The sequence below is a fragment of the Crocodylus siamensis genome, chromosome 1 (genome assembly GCF_052110815.1).
Source record: "Crocodylus siamensis isolate JL-2025a chromosome 1, ASM5211081v1, whole genome shotgun sequence".
Lineage (NCBI taxonomy): Eukaryota > Metazoa > Chordata > Crocodylia > Crocodylidae > Crocodylus > Crocodylus siamensis.
In genome coordinates this window covers 138,256,403-138,270,859 of record NC_143395.1, presented here as the reverse complement: position 1 = coordinate 138,270,859, position 14,457 = coordinate 138,256,403, and the positions used below count along the sequence as shown (strand labels likewise).

The 14,457-nt window shown below is 43.5% G+C and overlaps 1 protein-coding gene across 4 annotated transcripts in view; it reads right to left on the bottom strand.

Annotated features, from left to right (window-relative positions):
* DISC1 (DISC1 scaffold protein) overlaps positions 1 to 14,457 on the bottom strand; it is a 392,283-nt gene that overhangs the window by 222,157 nt on the left and 155,669 nt on the right. For all 4 annotated transcript variants that reach the window (XM_090044055.1, XM_090044071.1, XM_090044079.1 and 1 more), the window contains exons 7-8: positions 13,173 to 13,227; positions 6,957 to 7,059 (exon numbers count right to left, since the gene is read on the bottom strand). In XM_090044055.1, the coding sequence (XP_089900181.1) occupies positions 6,957 to 7,059; positions 13,173 to 13,227 (158 nt within the window). The remainder of the gene's footprint in view (positions 1 to 6,956; positions 7,060 to 13,172; positions 13,228 to 14,457) is intronic.

Here is a 14,457-nt window from a genome sequence, read left to right as displayed (position 1 = left end):
AATATTATGAGGTATGACGGGAGGGGGAGATATAGGGAAAGTAACTTTGTATTTACTGCAGGATAAACACAGGCAGCTTCTGTGTAGATGGTGATCTGCCACAGTAGATTTATACCCTCTTACCTCAAAGTACCTTATCTGTGTGCCCCTACCTTTAAATTGCCTTCCATACAGGCTCTTCCTACTGGTTCTCTGAATTTAAGCTTACTTTACTGAACTCCTTTTTCTGATTTCTTCCCTTTCTTAGGACATTGAACTCTGCCATTTCATGATCACTTGCACTTGATTTACCTTCCACTTTTAGATTTCAAGCAGTTCCTTCAAAATCACATCTAAAGGACTGACGCCCTAATCATTTTTTTTCATCTTCTAAAATAAAACCTTGTTTCTGGCACATTCAAAGCACTTAATGTTAACTATCTGTGCCCTGCCCTATTCCTTTTCTGACAGGCATAGGAATAACTATATTCTCTCTTTACCACCAGGTGCTTTTGATGTTACTGCTAGCTGCTCAGAGACACCCTCATCCATTCCTTGTTCTCACTGAGTGGTTGATACTAGACCTCTACCACAGCACTGCCTCTTTTCTTTTGTTCTATTCCCTCTTTACCTTCACTCAGAAAATTCAATAAGTCTGCTCTCCCCCCTGCTGTATCTCAGAGATCTACACATTCTTGATAAACAATGCAACACCTCCTTTCTTCTTTCCCCTCCTGTTCTTCCTTAACAAGCTTCCCTGTCCCGTGTATCCTTCTATACCAGTAATGCAGTCCAACAGTCCAGTATAGACAGTGGAGAAGCACTCTAAGCAGGTACTGATATTGGTAGAGGTGAAAGTGAATGAAGGTCAAGTGTTATAACCTGTATTATTTGGTCCAGTGATTATGTGGTCTGTATCACTAAGGAGGCACAGCTGGCTTCTGAGTCCACTGCAAGGTGTGGTGCCTATGGGAGCTAGGCGGTGTGGGGAGATGCCATTTAAGATTATAGGGCTGTCTGTAAAACAAGAGTCCATGGCGACCTTGAGATGACTGTCATTTTCCAGGAGGGATTGGTGTAATTAATGATGAGTGCAAGGTGCTACTTATGAAAGCTTATGCATCTCTGATTTAGTTAGTCTATTTGGGTATAGGCAACTCAAGTGTTTCATCAGGTTGTTCCATTACCCCTCCTATCTCTATGACTTTATTGCAGTTTCCCATTTCCCACCACCCATATTCTGATTTCGATTATGTCACTATTTATGTATTTCTATCTGAAGCTGCCATTCTTCAAACCTATTTTAAGCCTACGTGGTAAACTGTCTTACTCTGTTTCACTTCTATACCCTTTACTCCTTGGTAAAATCACAAGTAAACTGTATCAATAAAGCACATAAACCATGATCTTGCAAAGTTGCAATGATGATTGCCCTCAGTGTCTCCCATTGATTTCAGTGGGAAATGAGGCTCTACAGTGCCACCAAGCTCCTGACCAATTTTGTGGGATATGAGGTTTGTACCTCATACCCAAGAGGACTGAAAGGTAAGCAACAATGTAAACATGCAGCACAACTTTTTCATATACAACATCTACTTTTTCTTCTTTTCTCTGCAGCACAACTGTCAAAGAGAAAACTCAGAGACCTTGTGCTCTGCCAGTCAGATGTCTCAGAAGAGGACATTTGCAAAAATCCACCTTTGAAAAAGAATATTTAAAATACACAAACCATACATAACACACACATGCAAAAATAACCGTAGAAAGGAAAACAATATAAACTTAAAGACTATGAGGCTGGAAGCAATCCTCACTCAGGGAAAAATCTTACTCGTGTAAATGGAAGTTATGCCTTGGTAAGGACTGCTTGCTTCTGTTTTGTCAGCAGATTGGATAACTCTTAACCTCTATCAGCTTAAATCTAGAAATAAAATGGACATTCTGGAAGGGGAGGCACCACTTTCCAGCAATTTTGAAATTCCCTAAACTCAAAGAGTTAAAAATGGCAATCAATTTGCTCAGAAATAGGGCAGTTACTCCTTTAAAAATAAAACAAATAACCTGCATGGAATAACCACAATGACAGCACTAGAAACAAAGTTTATAAGAACAGTAGCATTAAACTTCCTGCTGTCATCATTATTACAGATCTGAGCTTTCTGTTTCCTGTGGAAAAAATGCAAAATTTTCCCATTTAAAGGTGAAAAATGCAGATTTTCCGTTTTCATAGGGGAAAAACATGGATTTTGAAGCAGGAAACTGCAGGCATTTCTTTTGCAAAGAGCTCTGTGCTGGCTGGCAGAGTTCCAGCCTGCAAGTGCTTCTTGAAAAAGGCCAGGAAACCCTAAGCCCTGTCCAGAGAGGGAGGGAGGAAGAGGCGAAAGGGGCGGCTCTTGAATACCTGGGTCAGCCAAGGCTTGGCTCAGACTCACTTTTCCTCCTGAAGCCTTTGGGGTAAGTAAAGCTTGCAGGGGGCTAGAGGCCATCTGGCAGCCCCCTCCAGCAGGACTGGGGGAGACGGCAGGGGGTTCTGGGTTGGGAATGAAGGGCACCAACATGGCTGAGGGGGGCCCTGTGGGTCAGGTGTGGGTGACACTGCCAGGACTGGGGGAGTTGAGAGGGGGCTATGGGGAGAGCCAGCAGGGCTTGCAGAGGGCAAGGCAGGGGCATGTGGGTGGGGTCTGGAGAAGCATGGAGAAGTCTACGGGTGCTCTCAGGCCAGCAGCAGCCGGGCAGCATCCCCACTTCAGGAGCCAGGTGCACTGCGCCCCGCCAGGTGTAGGGATGGGCAGGTACACAGGCTCCAAGCTCGGCTTCCTCTGGGGCACAGTTATGGACAGGGCTAAAGGGATGGGAATTAGCCAAGAGGCATACATGACAAACCACATATTTGTTGGGGATTGGATTGGATTAGCTTCCCTGCATCTCCCATCACCGTTATCACTCCTGAGGTTTGATTCATTCAGAGGAATCAGCTCAAGTTTTCACTGGGAGCTGGACCCCAGTCACAGGGGCAGGAAGGGAAGGAGAGCCAGAAGCATCTTCCCAGGAGTGTTTTCTTTACGGCTAGAAAGTCCCAGACCCCTCCTCACCCCTTTGGTGCCTGGATCCCAAGCCTCGGCGCCCTGGAGCTGCCCAAGGTAGGCAAGCCCTTGGAAGCCTACCTGCAGGTTATGTGGAGGGGTATGATATTAGGCACATGCTGCAGGCACAGACACAACACAGAGCTGAACATTTACACACACACACATGCGCGTGCACAGACACATGCACACGCACACCCAACCCCCCCCCCCCCAGCCACAATTCTCCCGCCAAGCTTCCCCTTCATCTACTACATGAGGTGCATTCCTGGAGCAGAAGTTCATCATGCATTTACTTGCTAGGGCACTTCTAAGAGATATTAGGACCTTCTTTTTCTTTTTGTTGGCAGATTTGCCCTGTTTTAGGGAGACTGTCCTAGGCATAGGCTTTCTAACTTGCTTTATCAAGTACAAAGCTCAACCCCTGAGCCCTGCCTACACTTGGGCTAGAATATTATCGCTGGCCAACAAAGTTCTGGCACTACCTCAGCAAGGAGTCTAGGACGTGTTTCATTAGCAGGAGTCTTTGGGATGACCTCTTTGTAAAGGACAGTTTCAAAGGCAAACAAGAAAAATACCCCAATCTTGATGAGCTTGGCACAGCAGTGAATACTAGGGCTGTGAGGAGCTTCAGTCGCTGATTCGATTTGGCGGAGATTTGGCTCGATTTGGCAGCTGAATCTCCAAATCAAAATCGAATCAGGAGACCCTTGAATCTCTCTGAATTGAATCAAAACCCTCTGAATCAATTCAGAGAGATTCAATGATTCAGACATGGACACAGCTTTAAATGTTTTTTCTTTATACCTCAAGGTACCAGGCAGCTCCTGAATGCTGAGATGCTAGGGCGGATGGAGCTCCATCCCCCCCACCATCACAGCATTCATGAGCCACACCTGGTACCTTGAGGTATGTAGAAAAACTTTTAAAGCTGTGTCTATTGCCAAATCACTGATTCTCTGAATCAGCATCTAATCTTCAGATTCAGATTTGGCCAAATCAAACTGGTACAGAGATCGAATCAACTAATTGAATCACTAATTGAGTCCGGGATTTGGGCCGAAACTGAATCGAATATGGCCCATTTCTCACACACCTGCTGAATACGCCCTCAAGCAAGCTGTTCTAAACAGAGCAAGAAATTAGGTTGGGCAGGGAGGGGAAGTTACTTGTTGTTAGCCCGATTTCTGTTTGCACTTGTTGCAACCCCTCAGTGTCAGCAGTGGGGATCTGTGTTTTCTGTTTCCTATGGAAAAATGCAGATTTTCCCCTTTAGGGGAGAAAAACCTGTCTTTTCCTCTTTGAAGTGGGAAACCATGGGTTTCCCCTTGCAGGCTGGCAGCAAGGAGCTGCTTGCAGCTGGAGGAAGTGGGGGGAGGGTGATTAGAGGCAGGGGGCACTACATACGTGACCAGCAGTACAGCCAGACAGGGTTGTGGGAGCAGCTCCCACAGATGCCTGAAGGTAGGGCAGGTGGGGGGTGGGCTGTGGCTTGGGAGTGATGGGCAATGGCATGAGCAGGGGCAGTGCATTGGTATATCAGGGCTGTTCAGCACCACAAAGCAGCAGCTGGGGAGGACCACAGTTGGACCTGTGTCCTGCTACAGGGGGACAGCTCCTGCCAAAAGGGAGTGAGTGGGGGGCAGGTAGGGCTGCAGGTTGGGAATGAGGGACACCAGCAAGGTGAGGGGGATGTGGCTTAGGATTGAGGGGCAAAGGCATATCAGGGCTGCTCGGTACCACAAAGCAGTAGGGGGGACAACTGTAAGTGGACCCACATACTGGTGAGCAAGATTCCGTCTAAGGTACACATGTGTGTGGCTGCATGCAACTAAAAGTGTGGCTGTGCACAGCCTTTTCAAGGCCATGCACCCGAAGAGGCTGGGGCGGGAGCCTGGCGTGGGCTCTGCCGGCTCCGGGGAAGTGCTCCACTCCCCCGCATCAGGGTCAGGGAGTGGAGCACTTCCCCGGAGCCGGTGGAGCCCACGTCAGCCCCCCGCACCAGCCCCCATCCCTGCCTTGCCTCACCTCAGGGAGGAGCTGCTGCCTGCCCTGAGTGAGGCTCCGCCGGCTCCAAGACACTGCTCTGCTCCCCCGCATCGCCTCAGGGAGTGAGGAGGCATATGGCGTCAGGGCTGGGGAGCAGAGCAGTGTCCCGGAGCCAGAGGAGCCTCACTGGGGCAGGCAGCGGCTCCTCCCCGAGGTGAGGCAAGCCAGGGATGGAGGCCAGTACAGGCTCCGCCGGCTCCGGAGAAGTGTTCCACTTCCCGGACCTGACGCAAGGGAGTGGAGCACTTACCTGGACCCAGGGAGTCTGCACCAGGCTCCAGCTCCAGCCCCTGGCCTCTGGCCCCCGGCTCCCAGACCCTGGCCCCAGCATCTAGCCACCAGCCCTTGTCCCCTGTCTCCCCACTCCAGTCCCTGGCCTCTGGCCCCCAGCTCCAGCCTTGAGCCCCTGGCTTCAGCCCCTGGTCCCCGGCTCCCAGCTCCAGCCCCTGGTCTCTGGGCCCTGGCTCCAGCCTCTGGCCCCCAGTTCCCAGTCCCTGGCCCCTGGCTCCCAGCTCCAGCCCCTGGCCTCTGGCCCCCAGCTCCAGCCCCTGGCCTCTGGCCCCCGGCCCCAGCCCCAGCCTCCGGCCCCTGGCCCCAGCCCACTTCAGTAAGTGTCCCATGCCGGACTGAGGCGGGGCGCTCACGGACTGAGGTGGTGCGCTCACAGACCAAGGTGGCATGCTCACAGACTGCTGCTCCTTAGAGGGAACATTGCTGGTGAGTGAAGGGGACAGTGGGATCTCTGAATTTCCAGGATCCCCAAATTCATCACCATCAGCAATCTCTCACAGGCAAGGATGACTGGCTTCCACGGCATTGCCTCCTATAACCTGGCCCGATTGCAATAATATATAAGAGGTTTGTTTCTTTAACCTATGTAGAAGAATATTTGTTACAGGACTGACATTCCAATCTTCACAACAGGCAAAACACAAGCGGCTCAACCTTGCAAGGGACTCGTGGAGACATCAGAAGTTGAGAAGGGTCAGGGCCATAATTATTTCCTTTTAGATTTTGTTTGATCCTGATGATTGTACTTAAATCTTACATTACTTATATCTGGCAAGCAGCATGCTTGCTCCCACGATAATGCATCATTTAAAAATATTTGTTTTAATCAGTTCTAAAAGGCACCTATATATAGCAGTATATATTTTATGTATATAAGAAGCGAAATAGCTAAGGCATAGCTATAGGTAACTCTGTCACATAAGCTACTCATTAGTTTATTCCTTTAATTTGATGCAAGGAAAGAATACCTTTTCTGCTTGAACCCGTGCCCTCCTCCTCTTGAGCTCAGTAACAGGTGCTTAATGGGGAGGTATCTACTTACACAAATGGAAAGGACTGGCTAAGTTAAAAAAGCCAGTTCTAAGTCAAAAACAGAACTGTGGTTAGTATTTTTCACCTTAATAAATAGCACAGCAATCCCAAATAAGTGGCATGAAAAGCTGTTATGAATCAGGCTCTGTATTCACATTTCACTGTTTTACTTGTTGTAAATAATATGTATGAGTGCTCTAAGGGCCAAATTGCCCTGTTGCTGCCAAAATTAGTAGTTTAATGATCTGAATAGCAGAAGCTGCCAATTATTATATTCCATTTTAAAGTGTAATTTAAAACCAATACATGTAATTATAATATCTTTTGTGTAAGTTTATTATGGTCCTTCTAAAACAAAATAGCCATAAACACTTAACTTATGAAAGTCAAGAAAGCTACTGATAGCTTATTTATTCATTTGGACTACTGTGAAGAGAGCTGGAACACTCCAGATGACTATTTCACCTCCCCATCACCAAACATTTTCTATAATGCAGTCATTCTCTCCACATAAAAACTTACCTGACACAGCAAGCATTTTGGCTTCAAGTAGAGCTGGTAGTTGGGTTTCAATATCACTCACTTTCCTCCTTAAAGTACTGCAGAGTTTTTGACTGGTACAAACCTAGATTGAGGCAGACAGCCATGATATATAATTCATTCATGTAAAAATATCGGGCAATTTAAATGGGGCTTCAAATTGTCTTGGTTTATAGACATGACATAACATTCTAAAACAAGATAGCAAACCTTAATAAAAAGTGATCTGTGATATTTCTATAAAGACTCAGAGCAGAATTCAATTGCTTTGCTATGCATTCTATTATAAAAATTAGAAAAGATTAATGGTATTTTTTGCAACCCACAGGAGAGAACTAATGCAGAATGTTCCAGTAGTATATATTGAGACTGCATACAAAAGAAAGGCTTTCCATTATGAACTTTGCTCCAATGTCCCATTTTTCAATAATGCTGCATGGTAACCAATGGAATTCAAGTAAATGGGGTTTGGAATTTAAAATTCACTAACACAGACAATATTGGGAATTTACTTATGAAATATACTGTCTCCAACCACTTGGCTGCAATTACCAGATTTTGGTCTTTTACTACAGGTGGGCGATGAGTGTCACCTATACTACTAGTTCAAGAATCTATAGTGTTTAGAGTTCATTAGATGCTGTTGGATCAGTGTGCAACACTAGCATTGTGAGGAAAGTCTTCTGGGTTCAAAACCTTCAGTAGATCTGTCCAGAAAACTGGAAGACAGGTAAGAAAGAAAGCAAAGGAGAACAGTTCATGGAGTAAGAGCTGGAAAGATCAGGAAATGACTGTGGAAACAAATACAAAGGGAAATGTATGTTACCATTTCTGAACCATGCTAAATTCCATGTAGAATCCTTATCTTTTCTGACAATTCTCATAAATTTCAGAACTCGTCACTACCCACAGACATTAGAACTCCCAAAATAAGATAAGACTAGATTCAAGCTGCTCTGTCAAGAAAAGCTTGTTTGCCTTTTATAACCTTGATAATCCATTTTCCTCAATAACAAGCGGTGATGAAATATGTTGCATATAGAAAGAAACAAAAACTCCACTGATGTCTGTTATATAAGGTCCTGTAAATTATTCCCTTGTACCTGAATTATGCTTCAGACCCTGGCACCGCAAGAATATAATTAGATATATCCTAGAGACTTATGTTAACTATATAACATAAATGTAATAAGATCTACATATTATAGTTAATTTATAATATCCCATTATTTTAAATAAAAGCATCTGTTAATCATAATTGATTCAGCTATTCCTTTAGTCAACAAAACTATCCTTCAAGCTGTCACTATTAATATATAACCTCTCTGAATAGTCCTATTAAATTGTAATGCTGATAGTTCTAGTCACTGCTGTATATAATTTAGCTTTGCTCAGTCTCTAGATAGTCCACATTATTTTCTGCTCTAATTTATCCAATAATTTTCTCATGATGGTGAGGAACTATAATAGTCAGATAAATGTGCCTAAGAAAACTGAGGGTTTTCTTATTCTCAAAACTGAAATAAAATGTAATATTTTCACTGATTTCTTTCTAAATGGCACTCTCTCTCTAGGGACACTGGATGGCTCAGGGGATTGGTAATTAAACAAGGAATCTCTCACCTCCAGGAAATCAGCATGAATATGTCCCATGCTGGGAGTAACTTAACATCATTACCATGGGACAGCTGTTTGGTAATTATGTGAAATGAGTTGGTAGATTTAATCAGGTTCCTAGTGAACAGTGTGTCCACATCACAAACTCCACCATCAGAACTGATGCTGATTGGCCCTCTTGTTACCAGCCAAAGTAGAGGCACAATGGAATATATGGAAACTCAGTTATTTCTTAAGATGCTTTCTGTAAAACAGGAGTGAGGCACATTGTTGAGGCTCTCACACTACCTGTGCTTTACCTGCCCTTCCACTTTTCCGCTGACCATCAACCCTATCACTATCAAAAGGGATCTTTCAACAAATGAAAGAGAAGGGGGAAAGAAAATACTAACGTAGCTTTACCTTGGCTGATAACAACTACATGTTAATAGTCATAACCTTTAAATCCCCATGGGCATTTGTAGACAACATGGGGGTTTAATTCTCCCTTAATTGAAGCGGTGTTTTTTTTTTAAAACACCACTTCAATTTAGGGCAAAGTAAACCCATGTGTTGTGTACACCCGTGTCAGAGCCCGATCCTTACCTGCCACTCCACCGGTGGAGATGGAAGCACCAGGCTCTGTGCAGCTCAGGGGCTGCGCTAGCAGACTGTGCAGGCAGCCCGGCAGCATAAAAGGCAGGCTCCACAGAAGGGGGGAAAAAGCGGCGAGCCTGATCTCCCCCCCAACCTGCCTGCCTGAGCTGTGCGGGGGCCTGGTGCTTCCCTCCGCAGCTATGGTGCCCCCTGGGACTGGCCGAGCTGGGTGCCTGTGGGTGGGTGCCATCGGGGGAGCCATTGCTGCCACAGAGGGAAACACCAGTGCCCCGCACCCTGCAGCTCAGGGACTGCTCTGCCCGCCAGCAGCTCACTCTCCCCTCCCCACCGTTGCAGAGGCAGGTAAGGATTGGGCTCCAACATGGGTGTACATGAGGCAGGATAACTAACCCTTTGAATATTTACTCCATATTGTCAATGCAGGATGGATGGGTATTTTTTTAAATGAATGTATAGATATATAGAGATATAGATATCTGAGAAATGCAAAGAATATATATATCTATATATATACAACTATATAAAGATATTCTTTGCATTTCTCAGATTCACCTTTCCAAAGATAATTTAATCCTACAAATGAACCCTGCAAACTAGCGCTTACATCAGTAACTAAACACAATCCCAATGCAGAAACTGAAACCCATGCGAGTAAGAATTTGTAGTATCTAGCCCAAAGAAAGAAAATACTGACACAATACTGACAAAACTGCATCTCTTCCACGTGTGATGTTAATTCACAGTGGCAGAAATGTAGCTGGAAATGTAGTTGTGGGGGCTAGAACACTAAAATTAACTCATTCTTTCAAAACTACCATGCTGTCTTCAGCATTTCCTGTAACGACTACTTAGAAAAACAGAGAAATAAAGACTGTCTATGTCTGAAGCAAAGGGCTGAATCTCTGTCAGTGTCATAATCTAAGTAATGCAGTAAAATATCACTGCTTGATATCAGACAAAGTCCTGTATTAATTCTTGAGGGAAGGACGTGGGTGGGGAAGACTGTTCACTTTACTATGCTAGCTTTGGCTTCTGCTGCCTCAACTCAAAAATGACATTGAAGAAATAAAAAAGGTAAAGAATGGCAATGTAAATATTAAAGGCCTGGGGAAAGGAAGCAGCTGTCAGGAAGGAGAAGAGATTTCTCCTTATGATGAAGGTAAAAAAACATATAATGTTCTTTATTCTGCTCTCCTTCACACTGCCCCCACCTCACTCCCATCTCCTGGAGCACATGTAAAAGTGCCCATAGAAAATGTGGGTTGGAAGGGGCCTCAGGAGGTCATTCAGTCCAACCTCCTGCTCAAAACAGGACCATCCTCAATTAGATCATCCCAGCCAAGGCTTTCTCTAGCCAGGCTTTAAAAACCTCCAAGGATAGAGGTTCCACCACCTGTCTGGGTTCCAATGCTTTACTACCTTGTGAGAAAATGCTTCCTAATTTCTATCCTAAACTTCCCTTGCTGCAACTTGAGACCATTGCTCCTTGTTCTATCCTCTGCCACCACTGAGAACAGGATTAGATATCTATATCTATCTCTACACCTATACCTTTATATTATTAGACATTTTTTAGTTTTATTTAGAGAGAGAAAGAGAGAGAGAGAGAGATTGGACTAATATTTGAATTTACCACAAGGTTTCCCAGAGTGTAAACAGTGCTCATCTCCATGGGAAGCATGAAGGACTGGCTGGGTAAGGCAGAGAGTAGAAAAACCTCTCAATTGTTATCCTAAATTTTCAAGCTTTCATTTAAAAAAAATGAAGTCTGTTATCCACATGTCTACTCATTAAAAGATATTTAAAAAGAGAGCAAGGAAGTATGGTATTGTCATATAATGAAGGTATACACCAGCACTTCCCATGCATGTGTCTATGCAAGTAAGGGAGCAGGAATGCAGTGATAAAGGGCACTGACAGAAGTGACAATTTGTCATGAGACCGGGCCCCTGAACCACTCTACAGCCATGTATTGACAGAAATGCATGGTTGCAAAACTCTTAAAAATATCAATCATTTGACAATCTGAACTCTCCGAAACAGAGAGTTTATTAATGTCTGTCAGCAAGTCCTGGGAGCTGAAGGTGCTCCAATCCATCCGCCCCACCCTCCAGTATAGGCTGAGCAAACCCCAAACCAAGCTCCCTCTGCTCCCTTCCCACTTCCCATCTGAAGATGGCACCAGAGCTGGGAAGGGGAAGGGCAAGGGCTAGAGGAGCGTGGCTTCAGACATGTAGCCTCTCCAAACTAGAGCTCAATCCCCCAAACCCTCCCCACTACGGAGGGAACACTGTAATTTATGGCACTTCCTGTAAAGTGCCATAAGTTACAGCAGGGAGAGATGAGATTTATAGTCTTTTTACAATTCATGCCGGAGCTGTTAGGCAGTGTATGATTGGTTCAAATTTCTTAAAATGGGACTTAAGCTTCCAAAGGTTTCAAAATGCTGAATTACAGATAGAGGGGTGGAGACACCTAGAAGTGCAACTGCAACATTTCAGGATATAAACAGATTTTTGGTCAAGATCAAGGTAATTTTCTCTCCTACTATATAGCATTACAGAATTATGGGCATAAAAAATAATTCAAATCTCTCTTCAAAACATCTACAACTGGCCACTGTCAGAACAAAACTAGCATAATGTTCCATTCTTATATATGCAACTTCTATAACTGTTGTAGTGGTTGGAAACTGCAGAAGAAGAAATTGAAAGTCAGATGGGAGCTAAACGAAAGCAACAGCATCCATGATGAAACTACAAGTATGCTGCAAGTCTCACAATACTTTTGAATTCAATTTGAAACCATCAAGAACCAAAACTCCCTACAAAAATCTGCAAGTTACTGCATGTCTTAGTAACTGTAAAAATGGATAGTGTACCTACTGTTTATACCCACACTGAGTATGACAGTGGGCACAAACAAACTATTGTACTTATCAAGTATGCATTCACATGCCCAAACCATACAAGAATATGTATAAATAGTTTTTTGAATGAGCCATTGCTTATTTCTTGGATAGAGTTTCAAAAAAATTAGTCTTCTACACATCATTTAAGGCACCTGTGTTCAAAAATGAAACTCTGAATCAACTGAGCACAAACTACTGTGATGGACTACTAGAAATACAATGGAACCAGGGCCCCTATCTCACACAATACCTTTGAAAATCCCACCTGTCACGGATCAAGCAGCTATACCACTACGTATTATACAAATATGTGACCCATGTGACAACCAAGCCCCCAGCTCTGTAAGCTATACGTGGCTTTACTTTTACTACAGATGTTAATAATGGGCTATCTTGCCTGCTTAAATTTAAGCACATGCATAAGTATTTTCAAGAATCAAAGCCTCCAAAGGGATGATATAAAAATGAAGGTCAGTACAGCAGAACATAGAAATGCAATACAATCCACCGGCGTCAAAAAAATTACGACGCATTACACGAATGTGTCTAGTGTTTTACTCTGCTGAGATTAAAAAGGAATTTCCCATAATCACCCCTCAACTTGATTACATTTCCACCAACATAAATTCCAAATAATTACTCTGCCTTTAGAAGATTTATTCTGGAATTACACCTGCAAAACAGGTATGAGGATAAGCCCCTCTACCCTGAGAACGAAGACATTCAATTGTTATCAGAGTTCACTTTCATTTCATAAAGCTGACAGCTCTTTTCTAAACTGAGGCCAACAGATTGGATTCCTGAGTGAACATGAGCCAAGAAATGTTACATTTAATGCACTGCTCCACCTGCTTCCTTTGGCAGACACACATGCATTTATACTGCCTTCACCAGGTTTAAATTTCCCTTTTTTAAATAGATGTTTAAGGATATTTACACATGAAGCAAAAAATCATTCAGGAGAAATCCATATATTTCAGCCTTTCAAAATACTAAATATTACATTAAAAAAGTAAAGCGTTATCTTAGTCTCTTCAATGTACTGAAAAGAATGCTAATTGACATATACTTACTTTGGCAGCAGTTTCTTTAATGGACATGCTGAGTGACTGTTCTTTTTCCTGAAGGCTAGAAGGATTAAAATAAAATAAAAATGTTGACCTTCTCTACTAAATCATGCTCTGTTACACAACACACTTTTTCATATAGAAGCACAAAGGTTTCTAAATTACTCATCCCAGCATGAAGGGCCAATTTCAAGATAAAATTCCTGTTTGGTTCAAATTCTCATTCAGTCTTTATAATCAATAACATTAACATGTGAATCATCAAAATGGAAAATCACCCCTCTTCCCCCCACAACCTCATTCTAGCCTCATTTTTAATTAAATAATATATTGAGTCAAATCTAAGGCATGGATTTTTTTCCCCCATTCAACATGGGTGGGGGGAAACCCCTGTCCTGGATTTGAGTACCAGCCCAGGGGAGGCAGCTGGCGCTCCATGGGGGAAGCAAGTGGCAAGGGGCAGGTGGGGAGGTGGGGCAAGAGGAAGACTGCCTCCTTTGTCTCCCCCTAGTTTTGCATTCTTTGTTGCTTGCCACTCTGGTACAACAGTGAAGGGGAGCTTGCTTACTTCTATACTTTGAGAAGCACAGTAAAACTAGTCAGCAGTCCGCTTTACCTGCTGATTTTAATTTACTATATAAATGAAAATATTATTTCTATTACTCCTACTTAGTAATTATACAGCAGCAGTGCCTAGGAGCGCAGGCCAGGGACCAGGACAACAAAGTGATGGACCTTTCACAAACTTACAACTGCCCCAAAAATTGTGTAATAAAATTACTGTATTTTCTTGCATATAACTATTGTTTTTTACTTAAAAACCATTGCTGGAAATTGCAGCATACATTATATGCAAGAAATACAGTAAGAGCAGTTTTTACCTTACTAGACAAAGGTAAAAGTAAAATCTGCACATGATTGCAAAACAATGGGTAGGCTCAGCTTCCTAGCTGCTGCTTCTCAGGTACTTACTACAAGTGAGAAGTACAAATACAAAGAAAAGATTTTTTTTCCTACATTCTGCCTTTCAAAAATAAGGTGCGTTGTATTCCAGGGTATGCTACATGCTAGGAAATATAGTATCTTATTATAGTCATGTTTCTAACACGGGTAGAAAATACATGAAACCCATCAACCTGTCTTCACTAAAAAAAAATGAAAATATTTCTATTTTGGTTCAGCAGTGTAATACAAGACCAAATATTTGGCCCGCACTATTCAACTGCATGCTCAAGCCTTGCAGGTACAACTGACATGTACACAACACTGAGAGGCCTACTAAATTGGGGCA